Source organism: Cebidichthys violaceus, unplaced genomic scaffold (assembly GCF_023349555.1).
Source record: "Cebidichthys violaceus isolate CVI_PGR_0920_01 unplaced genomic scaffold, fCebVio1.0.p SCAF_20, whole genome shotgun sequence".
In the NCBI taxonomy this organism is placed as follows: Eukaryota; Metazoa; Chordata; class Actinopteri; order Perciformes; family Stichaeidae; genus Cebidichthys; species Cebidichthys violaceus.
In genome coordinates this window covers 5,544,174-5,560,756 of record NW_027176373.1, presented here as the reverse complement: position 1 = coordinate 5,560,756, position 16,583 = coordinate 5,544,174, and the positions used below count along the sequence as shown (strand labels likewise).

Sequence of the window (16,583 nt, the reverse complement as noted above, 5' to 3'; positions counted from 1 at the left end):
GAAATAAAATGACAAGCCTTCAACTGCATTGCAGACTTGTTCTCATTGTTCTTATCTGGCTGAATTTAGAGTAATCCCATTATTCCCCATGACCCCAGACATAGTTCTGTATTACAGCATGTCAATTCATAATCATCCAAAGCATTGCTTTGGAGTGTGTGAAATCAAAGAACATGTTAAATAGAAAAGTGTGTGGAAAATATTTGTCACAGTAGAGTGGTTAAACCACTCATGTAGAACTAAACTCATGTTAAACCACTCATAACGGCTGGTAGTGTTTTAGTTCTGTGGTGAAGCACATTAGAGCAGAATTAGGAAGTGATGACAACTTAGTTTTGTGTCATATCCAGAGCTTTCATAAGCATACAGGGCTGTAACTCATCAAAGGGAGTCGTTTTTCATCTCACGTGGATCTTTGTTGTGATATCAGTATGTCAAGTATAATCCAAGGTTTTTAGCCCACTGTCTATCAAAACACAACTTTGTTTTCACTTTCTCCTTTTTGGTGTTTCAGGAGTGTAATCCAGAAAATCTCCACAAATCTCACACAATTCCTGTCGGAATTCCGTCAACCCAATATGAACTTCGAAACAATATAGATGTAACATTTTTAATATAACATTAAAATTGGAATAAAAAGGTAATAAAACTGAATATAATCATATTAATCAGATACAACGTGATCTGCTTGAGACACTGGCAGCCAGTATGAGAAGACAGATTTGTTAGTTTAACATGAGCCTGTGTTTGCATATATTTGTTGTAATCTATCTCCATCAAAAGATCATTTACTTGTCTTCTTTGGCAGGAACCCAGAGCTCCCAGTTTATAGATTTTCCTGGAACTTCAGAGCGACCATTGATACCTGTTACACCTGTGCTTGTCTTGGTATGACAAGTCAAACTGTACACTGAAAGTTCTATTGTCAATCTGACTCAAATAAAGATACTGCATTAGGTTTCTAAAGAACTATAGTGCTGTCAATTCTCTAAACCACTGTGAATTTAACAAAACAGAGGTCTGGCTACATGGGATTATTTAACATCACTGTAGCTGTCATTAAGATGACTTGTCTGTCCAAACTACGTATTCTGCTAATGGCAAACAAAACAGAGGGTTTCTTGAAAAATTCACATCACTGGTCCACTTTACTGCTCCAGTAGCACCAGGCAGGCCAGGAGTCAGGGGGGGTCAAAGGATACAGACGACCCCGGCCCAAGGCCAAGGGGGCCCATGCAAAGATCTAAAGTTGACCCCTAAAGTACAACAATTTTGACTTTCTGACTTATATCACTGACAATACAAGTTGTATGTATTTACATGATAAACAAATGTATTGTTATCATAAAACACAATTCCACTTTCTGATGCCGCACCCGCCGCTGTTATTGTGAAAATGTTCCGGTCGAAACTCGACCACACGCTTGTGCAGAACACACATATGTCGCTAATGTAAAGATTTAAAGTAAACTGCTGCCTGACCACCTAAGTCAAAATCCCTCATCAAAAATCAGGGGCTCAAAAAAGAAACGCCAAGGTACAGAGACAACAAGAAAATGAAAGTAGCAGTGAGGCCATGGTCAAATTTCTGGCCCAAAAAAATGTGAAGGAGCACGAGGTATGATAGGCGAAGCGGAACGTGGCCAAGGTGAGTAGCTAGACTTTAAAATAAAACCTGCAGTGGGAGGATCAGTTTAAAGCTAGAGAGAAGATACATGCTATCAAATGAAATGACCTGGAATGAGTATGAATGAGGGGCCCAATTTGGAAGATTGTGTCCCCTTGTCCTCAATTCCTAATGGCTAGCCTGCAAGGTAGCTGTTCTTACCAAAAAAGGTTCAATAAATCAAATTACGCCACCATTACACCACTTTCCCTTCACCAAACGGGAGACGGACAAAGTTAGCGACTAATCAGCTACTGCAGAACCACCTAGCAGGCTCAAACCCAAATGCCGAACTTGGTAAAGAGCAAAACAAACACACAAGGAGAATTAATATTGGACTTACATTCATAAAGTGGCAAGAAACACGACTCCAAATGAATGATTATGCTGCCTTGCGTTAGCTGGATGTATGAGGCAACTGTTAAGTTACATTGTGCTCTTTACAAACTATTGAAATGAATTATATTTCTACACATCTAACACTGCAGTTGTGGGACTTTGCTTTAGTGTGCTGGCTTTAATATTAACTAGCACAATGTTAGGTTGGCCTGTAAATTAAAAAAACACGGGTTAGCCTAGCCCTAGACAAAGCTCATTACTCATACTGATCACATCTATGTTATTTATGTGCTCTCACTTTTATATGCCACAGATTTCACATACTTGTGTTTAACAACATTTTAAAAGTCAAATCAAATCGAACAAAGGGGTCGAGCTGCTACTTGTTACAATTCCAAAACTGTGAGTGGGTAAACGGAATGGAGGAACATACCATGTAAACTACACAAAGCTATCAATGGTATTTTTACATACAAACCTAGAAATGAAATACCATTTTGGTAAGAGTGTTAGGACAGTGAATGACATGCAGCTTAACTAACTGCATATAACTTTACAGACTAGATCCTCTTAACAATACACACACCTGATTATCGCAGGGCTGTATTAGTTTCAGCTGTACAGCAGATAATACACATATAAGCACAATGGCTATAGCACACTTTACTACACGCTACAGCATTTGTGCAGCACTTCAGTATCAAATTTAGTGTGTGTATGAGATATTAAGACAAATAGTTATACTGCATGGGCTTTAGGTCCATAAAAAAATCCTCTTTTGAAACATACCTATACAATAGGTTACGTACAACAACAACTAAAGGACTAACATCTGCTATATAGTATCACGACATGTTCTCATTCCATCTCGTCACATACTGACGCTTTGTTAGACCCCTTGGCGTAACTTTAACTGGGCTACCCAGTGTGTGGTCGCACTAAATCGCTGTGAATTCAAACACTAGTTAGTTTGAGGAATAACATCATGTTTGGGCCTAAAATAAGTATGTGAACTAAGTGAAATGTAAACAACGCAACATAAGCAGAAAACAAGTCACAAACATCACTAATGTAACACCGGCCCCTAACACTGGTCTCCAGGTTGTCCTGTGTTTGTTTGAGCCTCCCTGTATGTTTTTTCGGCCTTTTTACTACGTCATAACACTCCCGGAGCATTTTCTCTGAGCGTCTAACAATGACGCAAACAGGTTTACTTTGTAGTAACTTGAAAGCAAGGGGCGTCTCATGCAGATGCTTTCATTAACGATGACAAAACATCCACAAAATGAAAATGGGAAACAGATTTAGGCTATTCTTATGATGAATAAGATTCATAACATATATTAGAGCAGGCACAGACTGTATCAGTTTCCACGATGCATAGGCAAATTCAATTTAAAATACTTAAATATCATCACACCCCCGTCAGATGACAGCAACATTTCTCCCATGTGTCAAAGATGTAATATGACAAAAGGAAACTACTATATATGCTTTGGAATTGCCCAATGATAGAAGAATTTGGGAAACATAGAATTGCATTAATGTTAAAGATAACAGGATTTGTAAATTAGGCAGGACCCCAAACTGTGGATATTGGGGAGCATGAGTTGATGTATCATTGTTATGTTTATAATATGTTTACCTTTTTTCCACAAGTACATTTGCGTGTCCGTTTATGTTTATTTTTCCTTTCTTTTATTCCTTTATACAAGCACAAATGGAAATGTTTATGAACCTAACTGCACTGTAAATTGAGCATCATTTATTTTTTGATAAAACAAATCTCTATAAAAAGAAAGAGAATTTGATCCAAAACATTCCTGAATTTTCAGATGGATAATGAATCCTAGACTGATGCAATTTGAAAGGACTGCTGAATGTGCAGTGCTTCAAAGTAAATGCTGAGAAGACCAAAGTTGGAGCAAAACATGAATTTAATTTCCTCACTCCTGCATTAGTCATCTAACATGCATCCTTCTTAAGAGCTTCACAATGCTTTACAGAAATAATGAATCAACTGACACTGTGGACTAGACAAAGTATTGGCTTACACAATACTACTACCAAAACAGCAAAACGCACAAATCTGTGCTCTGCAAACAGGTATCAACCATGCCCCTGAATCACTAAACCTCAACTCTAACATGAAAACACATCCATCATTTCAGAATTGTGACATTTGTTGACACAAAAGAGAGAGACCCAACATGCTCGCTCTGTCATAATAATAGCTTCTGAAAGTCTGTCTTTAGAAATTTGGAGTAAAAGACTGAGTGATTGTGAGAAGATGCGTAATAGGAGAGGAAAATGAGGGGCAAATTACTGAAAATGGCCATGCCCTTTTTTTTCATACATCTTATAAATATACATCAAGCTGTCTTGTCAGAGTAGAGCAGCGGCGATTCCCCAGGGCCAAAAGTCTACATAAAGGACCCAGTGAACATATAAAACAATCCCGACAAACATACAGTCGAAACAAATCCATGCTTCTTGCTGGATAATCTCATTAGCCTGTTCCTCTGCCCTGGGCTAGAGACACTACAGCACTGACAGTTGAAAACACTTCAATCATTCTTATCTAAACAAACACATCCTGTTCTACAATAATCTTGGTGGTGAAATACAGTAAATGAGTGCCTTTGTCACAATCAACAACTGTTTTCTACATTGCCCTTGAGTGCGCTATCCAAGTATAATGACCAGCCGGTAAATGCTTGTTCTGCTGGATAAACTTGTGGTTTAACAGCAGAACCCAGTAGCCATCAGTAGCTGTCATTCATGTCCTATGTCTAGCTCTTCTAAGGAAGTCTCTCAATTCACAGAAAAATGCACAGCTTGGGGCAATATTCGGCCTGTCCCCCACCTCAATGCAGCAGCTGCTATGTGCACACAATGAGACCACACAGTGACAGACTAATGATAGAGTGTGCATTCACAAGAACAGTGTTGCATTCATCTACTTCAGAGACATAAACGGGCTTAATGAGCAATAAATACATCTGCAGAGTGAGAAGTATGAAGGCGGTTTTAGGGCGATGTGTTACTCCTCGACTCAGATGACCTTTTTCTCTGTGCACAAGTGTTTGCACTGATTTTACTGACACAATGCTCCCACCAGTCTGCACACACCCCCACACAAAACAATGCAATTATGTAGGTCTCTTCCATGAGGTCTTTGGATAGACAAAAAGCTAGGAACCTCACCTATCACATTCATTCCACAGACTTTAGGTTTAGTTTAGACTGAGCCAGGGACAACAATACTATTGTTATGCTAAATAATGAAGGCAAAAAGGTAGATGTGACACACTTGCAATTACAGTTCTAAGTACAGCAATGTCAGACTCTGTTCAAATTGCAAACATATCCACTCTCATTGAGGCAGATGTCATTTTCCCTTTGTCTCATAGTACAAAGCACACAATGAACAAAGTTTGGTAATAGAGGATAATCACGACATGCTAACTCGTTTAGACGGCGAGCTCCTGGTTCAGTGTTTTCATACCAAGCCTACCAACATGTATTCATCAACAGCCTAAAAGGCAAGGCAATACAAAGTGTGTACTGACACATAGGGCCATATAATGTCATGTCAGGTGGCTGTAATCATACAGCATACAGTCCACTGCATGTGAATTGTCTTATTCTTTGAAACAAATATTTCAAGTATGCATGTGCCTGGATTAAATTTGATTTCCTCTTAAAGATGATGGTGTTGTTTCATATGACATGTCACAAAGCAGCACTGGACTTTCAGGAAATACTTGCTGCCGTGTTTTTAGATACAGTACTGAGATGTTTACAGTCTGTACTACACTTTCTCTTTACTTTACAGTACAATAATGTTGCAGTTCCAGTCAGATACAACTTGATCTACTTGAGACACTGGCAGCAAGTATGAGCGGAGATAGTTTAACATGAGCCTGTGTTTGCATTTGTTTGTTGTAATCTCTAGCAGGAGAAAAGTATTTCCTGGTGCGTTCTTTTCTTCTTTGGTAGGAACCCAGAGCTCCCAGCTGAGTCCTGAGGAAGGCGTGCAGGTGGCAAGCACTGTAGGCTGTTTTTCAGGCAGCCAGACCACAACACCTGCATCACTTTGAGAGCTGTACAGTATGTACGTTCAGTGCCCTGGTTCACACACTGGGGAGCTAGTGCACCAGAGGGATTTCAGGCAAGTTTGGGATGTGTGCTAAGTGGGCCTGAAAGCAATATCTGGACCTGGACAAAGCTGCTTATACAGCAGTTCAAGGTTTAGGCCAAGGCCTAAAATATAGATCCACTGTTTCTGTGTTAGGGGACTAAATATGAGGGAAACCCTAACCCAGTAAACAGAACATTGTTGATCTTGAGTCCCTGCTGAATGAATTAACTCAAAGGGACCAGCTGTCAAGGGACTGACTGTTTATCTGTCTGTTTAAAATGGCATGATGAGGGAGGAGGCGTGGTCAGAGAATATACAGTGAATAGATCAATCACACTGAGTAAGAAGCCCCTCAACTACAATGCCCACCAATACAACATGAGCTATGTTGTTGGGTACTTTGAACTAAATAAAAGAGATCAACGGAGGCCCTGAAAGTGGGCGTGGCAACTCCCTCAGGTAATACAGTGGGGTATCGGTGCCAGTTTGATCACGTCACTGATAAGCTTATCTAAGTGGCAGAAGGGGGATGTTTGGGCTGTTCAAGGAACTCAAGAGGTAATAAGGTCCCTTTTGTGTCACCTCTCTATTGGGATGATGAGTTTAAAACCAGAGTGACTGTGGCAAAATCAAGAGGAGAGGGGAGCATTTGTGTCTCATGAGTGCAGGCTAAGAGGATTTAAGAGGGATGCACACATCATGTTCTAGACTACAATACTTGAGTGGAAGAACACCTGTGTGTGCCATTCGGTGGTAGTACAAGAGATGTTTTATTATACGTGTGACACATTCTCTAATTAGCTAAAAACATTCTGAGTATTTAAGATGAGCTGCCTCACATTTTGAAGTTGTGTTGCAGGCTGACCAGCACAGGACATCAGTTGTAGACACAAGTAAGAGAGCGGCTCTGTGACAAGCGCTGTTTTTAAGATCCAATTGCAGTGATACTACTTTATAATTAAAGCAGGATAGAGACTCATATTACCCTGGTGAAGAGCAGGAAAGACTCTCTCTGTGGCATTTGAGCTGTTGCTCTAGCAAAACTACTGACAAAGCAACCCGTAAGTTGCTAAACAATGTATCATTTTGAAACACAAATGTGTGTGAATTCATGGACACATGCACGTTAATGACAGTATTTGTGTGCAGCCTACTGCATCAACAGCAGTGCAACAGTATGCTGCACTGTTCTCAATCAATAGCCTAAACAAAATGACTGGCCTTGATTTTCATTGGTGAAATCTCACAGCAAGACATGTGGGCAAGAGAAACTACTGTCCATTGAAACAATCTAAATACAGTTGAATACCATCATTAACAATGGATATACTAAATAACACCGCATCATGAATAAATTGTGCCTGGTGGGATTTAAAATGTCCACCTAAGGGTGACATCTACTGACCAAAGTCCAACCCTGAACCACTTGTGCATGAATCTAAAAAAGGAGAAACCCTAAAGTGTGGGTGGTAGAGTTGATCATTTAGTATTTTTCAACAACAACCCATGAGTTCCAGGTTAGGACTACACCACACACTGCTAGCCCTCTGTTTGCACTGAAGATGCATGTGTGCACACAGGACTACGATAACCTATCCCATAGTGTGGGGTATTAAAGCATTAAAGCTGGGCGGGAGCCTAAATATAGCCTAGGAACCAGTTTGCTTAGGGCAGCGTGATTTTCCACACGTGATACCGGCGATACAGGCCGCTGTCCCTGGTCCTGAAATGATACCGGGTCCATGGACTGCATGTGCTCCATGTTCACATAAGAAACCGCTACAATCTGGAGAAACACAAAACTGCATACGAAGCCATATGAAGTAAAAACATGCATTACAATGTGCCTACAACGTTTTAAGTATAATGCGGGTTTGAAAGATGCAGATACAGTTCGATACACACAAACTGCAATTCCTCACAAGCAACAGTGCGAGGCGCATGTCTGATGCGGTTCAGGGGAGAGAGAATGGGAGAGAGAAAGAGAGAAAGAGAGTTTGATTGATCATGTGGGCTATGGGAGCCTGCGAGAGTTGTCGAAAATTGCTGCATAGACGCCCCTTAGGCACCTATCTGGTACCCACTGACTCCAAACCATGTCTGTGGCCAAAATAACCACAAATCACCAGAGTGGCTGTTACCAAAAGCCCTAAACCAGGCGCTGTTAACAGACCGTTCATTCTTCCGGGTTGGACTTCACCGGTAATCCACAATACATCAACTTACCGCAGTCCTCACACAAGATCTTCCCAACATCCTTTTTTAGGCTCTTCACACTCGTGTCCCGAGGCGCAAACGATGCTTTGAAAACCAAGGGCTCATCAGTGGGGTCCATGAAAAAAATGTACTTGTGGTTTTTCTTCACTTTGGTGCACGGAGCCTCAGATCCAAATTCCCCCACGGTGACGAGCTGTTCTCGCTCCAGACCCCCGCTGTTTAGGGGCCAAACATCTAGCACTCTGACATTCACACGGTACGGCTCCGCGGAGACGTTCACAGGCGTAGACTGCACCTTGCCCTCGATCACCACGGCGGATTTGTAAACCTGGTCCTGCAGGGAATTCAAACTCGGGGAGTAGCAGGCGAATGAGACCCCGATGACCAGCATGGATAAATGTACTGAATCAAGCCTCATGCCGCCTGCTTTGGCTCGGTGGTCGCTGGTCGCGTTGCGGCAGGGCTCTCTCGGCTGCGGGGCGATGGCGATGGAGCTGGGTTAAATGAAGAGACAGCAAGTAGGCTCCAGTAGCACGGCAGCGCGGCAGACCTTGCATAAGTGTCCATGCCATCGGGATCCACTGCTTTTTCGAGCGCTTTCCAATGGGTAAACAGCAGCTTTGAAACGGGGGAAACCGCGGGATGATGCTGGGTTTCAAATCCAGTCACTGCTTTCTGTTAATAATAAGGCATCGTAGATATAGGCTTAGCGAGGAATTGGCGGATTCTCCCCTCCGGAAGATGCCCCCCTATGCTGCCATAGTAGCCTTAACTGCAAGACGACGCCACTCTTATCTTTGCCCAAAAATTGCAGTGGTGGGGTACCGCTATGATGGTTTTCTGTATCATCTGCAGCGGAGGGAAAAGACGCAAAATGCTGCAGTGAACCACAAGTTTGGTAGTCCGGTCGCAAAACATAAGCCACGTTTCATCCCCCCCCCAAAAAAAAAAAAAATAATATTTCTGCTCGGCAGCTATAACGCTAATACGGCGCCTTCCACCGTGACTCTCTCTCCGCCTCCCCACTAGCCACAGACGGAGAGAAAATGCCGATTGCCAAGGGGCTCCGTCAACAAAAACGCAGGATCGGAGCACTGAGGCACAGGCAACCGACGGACCAAAGGGTCGATCTCCTCTCTCCCGAAACCCAGCTACTGTATGTCAATCACTCCATGGTGTTGTATCAGCGGCGATCTCACGTTACAATGAAACAAACGGAATCCTAAATCCATGACCGTCCCTCCTCAAAATCGCATCTCACTGTAGCCAAGGCATTACTCCGATAAGAAAATCGGTTCACGTTGAAAAATGCATCCGCATATATAGGCCTAAAAAAATCATATGGCTGCGATGACTAAGGCTGCGAAAGCATTTCAGATTCTTCAAGAGACTGTTTTGAATGAGTTTTGCGTCTCATCCCATTAAGTCATGCCCTGCATTCAGGTCACATTCGCTGCTCTGCCTCTAAAAAAAACTGATGTTGAAGCACTGCATTAAATCCATACAACTAAAACAGCTGCAACACGGGGTCCAAATTAGAAAACAAACAAACATATAAATCACTTTAGAAGGAGAAAAATCAATGAAAGTATCCTTCTCTGTGTTCTTAATATAATGATAAAATGTGTTCACGTGATATTATGGCTCCGAGGGAACACTTTGCCACAAGACTATAGAACTAACATAATTCAACAATATTACCTGGTCATCGTCAATAGCAATACTTATGATTTTAGTTATGATTGTAATGGTTTGGTTTAGTCTATGCCAAATAGAATGCGGGTACAGGATGTTGAACTGACAGTATTCACAAAGAGCGACATCTGCTGACCACAGTGTATTTATGAGCTATTTGACACAGTGTTGCTGTAACTCAAACGGTAAATGTATTAAACTAGCAGGGTACCACATTTGAATCCTGACCAATAAAACGTGTTCAGCGTGGACTGCGTATATAAGGCAATAAGTGTTTGTATTGAATTCGGGAGGCTCAGAACAAACTAATGTGTATAGTATAAAATACACCCACACCAACACATATGCTCTTCAGATCTGGCTGCTCTCCGTGGTGCTGAATTCTACCAGACCTATAAATGTCACTCTCATAAATTAGGGCCCATAGAGTGCTGATGTAAGACAAGGTATACAAACATGTATTAGCCTACTGTGTGATCTGAAGCCCTCTTTGCTGTAAGACGCGCCAATGTGCTTTTTAAACTCATCACACCATCACAGAACGGAGCGCAGGATGTGTGCGTGGATCATCTCCTCAGAGATTCAGCCGTGTAGATTGAAACACGCGGCATAATATCGACCCCAAATTGGACAAGGTGTCGACAGGCACCGCTCACTTGCTTTCTTCCCTCACAGTTGCAAAGACTGTTGCCCTACCTGTTACCACCGGAAGGCAAAGCTGCAATTCCTCGATCGCACCAAGGGGAGGCGCGTGTCCTCTGAGTTCCCCCTCAGTGCGTGTTGACATCAGAGGTGAAGCGTGCGGCGTTGAACTTGTGCGTGTGTTTCTCTCTGTGCCACGACTCGCCGTTCCTTGTCCATTTTGTGAAAGCAGGCAGAAGCGGTCTGCTGCGGTGTCACAAAGGCCTCCCAGCGCATTCGCATGTGCCATTTGCCTCGTCTCGTCCTCTGCAGCTCGCGGTCGTGTCTGTGAGACGCTGCCCACTGCGGACTGAGCGGTGTAAGGTAGGTTTACGGGGGTCTCGCTTGGTCGGAATGACGCGTTATTTACATGTCATCCCGGATTGTTAATGCGCATCCAGCATTTAAGTGTCTAACGTGCAACCAAGCATATATGTCATTGCCTCGCAGGGTTGCCAGAAGCACAATACATGCTTGAGCAAACAGCCGTGCATGTGAAATAATAATAATAATGGAGCTGCATTTGGAGCAGCGCCACTGCATTCCGGTGTTGGGATGTAGGGCAAAACTTTGCGAGGTGATCCAGCGGCAGCCTGATACAAAATGCGACGACACGTTTTTTTTTTTTTTTTTTTTTTGGGCTGAAATCTGCATTGGACGTGGTTTCGGCATCCAATCACAACAGATTTTACAGATTAATATTCATGGTTTAAAATTGGTCTGAAAAATAGGCGTATTGATGATAGATTATTACATTGACAGGTTGTTTGAGGTCTGTTGGAGCATCTGATATGACTGTTAGGTAAGTAAATTAGGAAGAAATGTAACATGGTGAGGTTTTGGATTAGAAAGACGGACTATATTATAAATGGATACATTTTATGGGCAATATAGGCCCCAAGAGGAAAGGGGATATTGCATTGTACGCAGGTAGGCTATGGAACATGTCTCATACCAAAACAACACCATAGTTAAACTAAAATAAGTTATGTATGAATTACTTACTATTTTGCATGCATCTATACTCGTGTTTATCACCTGGTTGAGAAAAAAACAGGGAGCACGTCACAAAAGAGTGACACAATGAAGGCCAGCCGCTGCTTCGCTGAGTTGAGGATAAACGCATGCGAAAGTTTCAGCATAGTAATATAATTTTGATTGCTGAACATCAAATGATATAACAAGCTATATGAATTGTCCTCCTTTTTATTATTTAGTATGTTTTAAAATTTAGAATAGTGAATGTTGGGTTGTCTTAATGAGATCCCTAATAATGTACTCCCTTTTTTTAATTCCCCAAACATTACTGATTTTGTGAGACAAGAGTGATGACTGCCGTGGAGCTGATCAGGAGGCCGCGTGACCTTTGCAGGGCACCCCTGAATAATTTTATACAATAAATCTAAACGATTAGATTTAAGGTAAATACAAAAGTTATAGAAGAGACTATATGTTAACTTCTTTTGATCCGGCATTCTCACCTCGCCAGGACTAAATAAGCAGAGTAGACGTGATTTTGGCTTCGGCTTATTATCAATAAATGAACGTCAGTTATTTCTAGCATGTATATTGCAGTGTTTTAAACCTAATGTTTGTTATATTATCAATAATGTATTTAAATATTTCTATTGCTCTAATATGATACTATTTTGTATTTATTTGTCATTTCATTTTATTTCATAATTGCCAGCATAAAACATAAATAATTAGTTCTCCTTTGGCATTCAGACTATCCATATCACAATATTGGCCTACACTTTATATATTATTTCAGAGGATTATGAGGATTCTTGAGGATTATTACAGTGTTGTAGGCCAATGAATTGCGGAAAGCTTTATTATTTACAAGTACAAAGCAACATTTGACATTTACAATTATTCTACATATAATAAATGTCCTAATATTTCACCGTGTGACATAATTAAGAGTTATAAGTGTCTAGTAGGCTTATAGAATAAATTAAAGGCATCGTTAAATGTAAACCGATTGGAAGTAGTTTCTGGGTTAGACTTCCTTTACATGTTACTGAACTCCACTCAGGCCACCCTTTGGGACGCCTACAGTGAAGAAACTTTCACGTTTCTTATCTTTTCCCGACAAAACTGTCAATGTGGTAGTTTTTTTATTTTATTTTATTTTTTTCAGGCAGAAAAAATAAAATGATAAGCATGTTCAAACAATAAGATCACAAAACTCGACAAAGAATCGCAGACAGTAGCCTATAATAATCAACTTGTTTAAGCTAAATAAAATGTTATGGACCAATGCTTAAACTTTTAAGACGGATATTTGTGAAGTGCATAACGAATATTGACTGCAAGAGTTCTGAATGAGCGTCTAATTTAAACACTGAACGCTTTTACGCACTCACAGTCTCCGAGATACATCGGTCATAAAAAGGAGAAGGCGTGCGTGGTTTGAGATGAGATTCTGCATCTACGTAGCCTAACGGTTTCACAAAAAAACGCACGTGAAATTCTCATATATTGATAGACATTATATTAGTTACTCTCATGATTATTTCAATTTGACTTTATTGACATAAATGATTAACCCGTAGTATGTAAAGGCCATATTGAATAATAAGAAAAAAAGTATTATTAATTTGTTTTTAACATGCAAATAAATTGTTGGTTTAATTACTCAAATATAAAAGTCTGGCGTCTTTCTTACAGCTATTTTCAAAATAGAGGACTAAGCTTATTTATCATTTTCTTATACGTTTTGCAAGGAATGCCAACGTTTGTTTGTTTCAGAAAAATATTAAACGCTCATAAATGCATAGGCTATATAGCAGTAGCAAATTCGAACAAACGAATTTAGGCAAAATGTTCTAAAAGGCCACATGTAGCATATAGATGGTTCAAGTGAAAGGTCTGCGCAGGAGGACAAGAAGGACGATATACTGCGGAGAAAGTATCACCAGCATGGGAACAGTATTTTCACAAGTGACCAATAAAAGATATGTTGTGTGAAGTCTATTAAAATGTGTTAAAAATGTGTTGATTGGTTACTTTTTTTTGGAGTACACATAAATGCAAAATTAGAATGCTCTAATACAATTTTAAAGCTATTTGCAATCAGCTTGGGCATGACCAACAATTATACCATCATCTCATATATAATGATCTAAATAGCCTATGAATGTGTAGGCCTACGTATAAACATTTGCATGTTTTGGTCTTTTTAAAAACATTAACTGTCTACGCTGTACTAAGGTCTAAATATGCACAATAAGAGCACAGCAAATTATGGGTAGGCGATCATTTGCAGGCGTATCCAACACAGATCTATCAAAATAGGCCTTTACTTCATGATATGCTGCTGTAGAAGAAGAAAAAACAGCTGTACAATTAACATCACCTGTCGTTTAATACGATGGCAGCATGCAGTCAGTTGGCCGGGTAGAAGTCCTAAATAAGAGGTGGGCCTATTAGCAGCATAGCCACTACTGCAACACACACAACGGTCAGACCATGCGGACAATACCTGGGTGAGGACACATTGAAAAAAAGTCTCCTGGCGGTAAAATGTGGACTGACAGTCATGAATCAGATGACTTTAGAGATAACTAATCAAAGATGACGTGACTTGGTGGTTGCTATACAAGGCCAAAGATGAGAAATGATACTTGTATGTGTTTCTCGTGAGCGCGCTCGTGTGCTACAGGCACTTAGGCTGCAGGTTTAGGTCCAGCTAGTTTACGGGCGGACGTGTGTTTGGACTGTAGGCCGAGGCTATACTGAGCATATGGATGGAGTTGTTTTACACGTTTCTAATTGACGTGTTGATACATTTTCCACGGTGAAAATGTTGCGTCTGAAATTACTTAAAGCTGAACACAGCAACACTTCACTGAAGGAGTTTCAGTTGTGTTACCTGTTCTCGTCCAAACCTCAGAAAAATTTATATTTGTATCGCTTTTAATCTAACTAGAGATAGGCCTATACGCAAACGTAACAATCATGACATCACCTATTTGACACAATGTGGGGAGGTAAGCTTATATAAATAAAAAAGGTTCCTAAAAACATTAACATGGGCAATACTGCACGTCATTGTCTTGCCAGGAAAGCACATTTTCAGTTGTGAGAGAACAAATTATATAGTCAAGTTTTGGAAACATATTGTGTGATGTTGCTAATTCACAGGTTTTGAAATAAATAATTTACATGAATTACAATGCTGTGTCATTTCTATGGTAGCCTATTATATTTAAAGTTAATATAGCTTAAGATGAAGCAGTTAACCTATGAATTCATTAGCTGTGGGTCTACAGGGCTGGTAGTGGGCGAAACAATGATTCACTCATGGCTATTAGTCTTATTGTTTTTAGTTTACTAGCCTAATACAATGCAGTTAAATTATTAAAAATATATCTAATTTTGGTGAAGTTTAAGCTTCTTGAGGGACTTGATTGCTATGACTTCACATGAGTTTAGTCGTAAGAAATCAATGAGCTTAGCCTAATTTTGTATACACAAAACCCTTAAACGTAAGATAAGCAATTACTGTGTCAAACTACCACAACTAACTTATCTTTTGTAAACGATAAATATATATATATATATATATATATATATATATATATATATATATATATATATATATATATATATATATTAGTACATTAAACTTGCACAGACATTTGTGATGTATTCTTCCAGTCCTACGTTGGACGAATAGGTGTTTTCTACTCTTGCTTTAAAACAGAGGGCATGCTTGGGTCTTTCCAGGTAACACCATCAACACTATCAGTGTCAGAAGCTGTTTCGACGAATCGAAACTTAAGCAGACTCCGGGAGACGTGTTTCTTCACAACATCCCGTTGGTTTGGTTTTCGATATGACTGACAAGTTATGACATTACACCGTATGAGAAAGCACGGCGTCCTCGCTCTGCATTAATGCCCCCCCCCTCCTCCCCCCCCCTTCGCCTTTTTATTCCTTTCTGTGTAGATCTCGCGAGAGCTCCGGCGTTCGCTGTAGCTGGCCGTGGCTTTGCAGCAGACAGAGGGAGAAGGCAGGCAGGCAGCATCATGGCGGACAGAGACAGTGGTAGTGAGCAGGGAGGAGCAGCCACGGGCCCAGGCTTCGGTTCCATGCACCCAGCGACAGGAGGGGCGGGCTCGGCTTCCGGGCTCCAGCACGAGACACAGGAGCTGGCGTCGAAGCGGGTTGACATCCAAAACAAACGCTTCTATTTGGACGTGAAGCAGAACGCGAAAGGCCGCTTCTTAAAGATAGCAGAAGTCGGGGCCGGTGGAAACAAGAGCCGCCTCACTCTCTCCATGTCCGTGGCGGTCGAGTTCCGTGACTACTTGGGGGACTTCATCGAACATTACGCCCAGCTGGGTCCCAGCAACCCGGCGCTGGTGCAAGACGAGCCCCGGCGAGCGCTCAAAAGCGAGTTCTTGGTCCGAGAGAATCGGAAATACTATATGGATCTGAAAGAGAACCAGAGGGGACGGTTCCTGAGGATTCGACAGACCGTTAACCGGGGGCCCGGTTTGGGATCCACGCAAGGCCAGACGATCGCTTTGCCTGCACAGGGACTTATTGAGTTTCGTGACGCTTTGGCTAAACTTATTGACGATTACGGTGTAGAGGACGAACCTGCAGAGTTGCCCGAAGGGTCATCATTGACTGTGGACAACAAGCGGTTTTTCTTCGACGTCGGATCCAATAAGTATGGGGTGTTCATGAGGGTGAGCGAGGTGAAGCCAACGTACCGCAACTCGATCACGGTGCCCTATAAAGTGTGGTCCAAATTTGGGAATACTTTCTGTAAATATGCCGAGGAGATGAAGAAGATCCAGGAAAAGCAGCGGGAGAAAAGGG

At 41.3% G+C, this 16,583-nt stretch overlaps 2 protein-coding genes across 2 annotated transcripts in view; one reads left to right on the top strand and one right to left on the bottom strand.

Annotated features, from left to right (window-relative positions):
• nrg2a (neuregulin 2a) overlaps window positions 1–8,784 on the bottom strand; it is a 67,901-nt gene extending 59,117 nt beyond the window's left edge. Inside the window, exon 1 of the mRNA XM_068715833.1 lies at window positions 8,376–8,784. Within this exon, the coding sequence (XP_068571934.1) occupies window positions 8,376–8,784 (409 nt within the window). The remainder of the gene's footprint in view (window positions 1–8,375) is intronic.
• Window positions 8,785–10,943: 2,159 nt separating this feature from the next.
• The window catches only part of puraa (purine-rich element binding protein Aa), a 7,236-nt gene continuing 1,596 nt past the window's right edge, over window positions 10,944–16,583 (top strand). The window contains exons 1-2 of the mRNA XM_068715832.1: window positions 10,944–11,066; window positions 15,702–16,583. The exon at window positions 15,702–16,583 is cut by the window's right edge and continues 1,596 nt beyond it. Of these exons, the coding sequence (XP_068571933.1) occupies window positions 15,782–16,583 (802 nt within the window). The 5' untranslated portion in view covers window positions 10,944–11,066; window positions 15,702–15,781. The remainder of the gene's footprint in view (window positions 11,067–15,701) is intronic.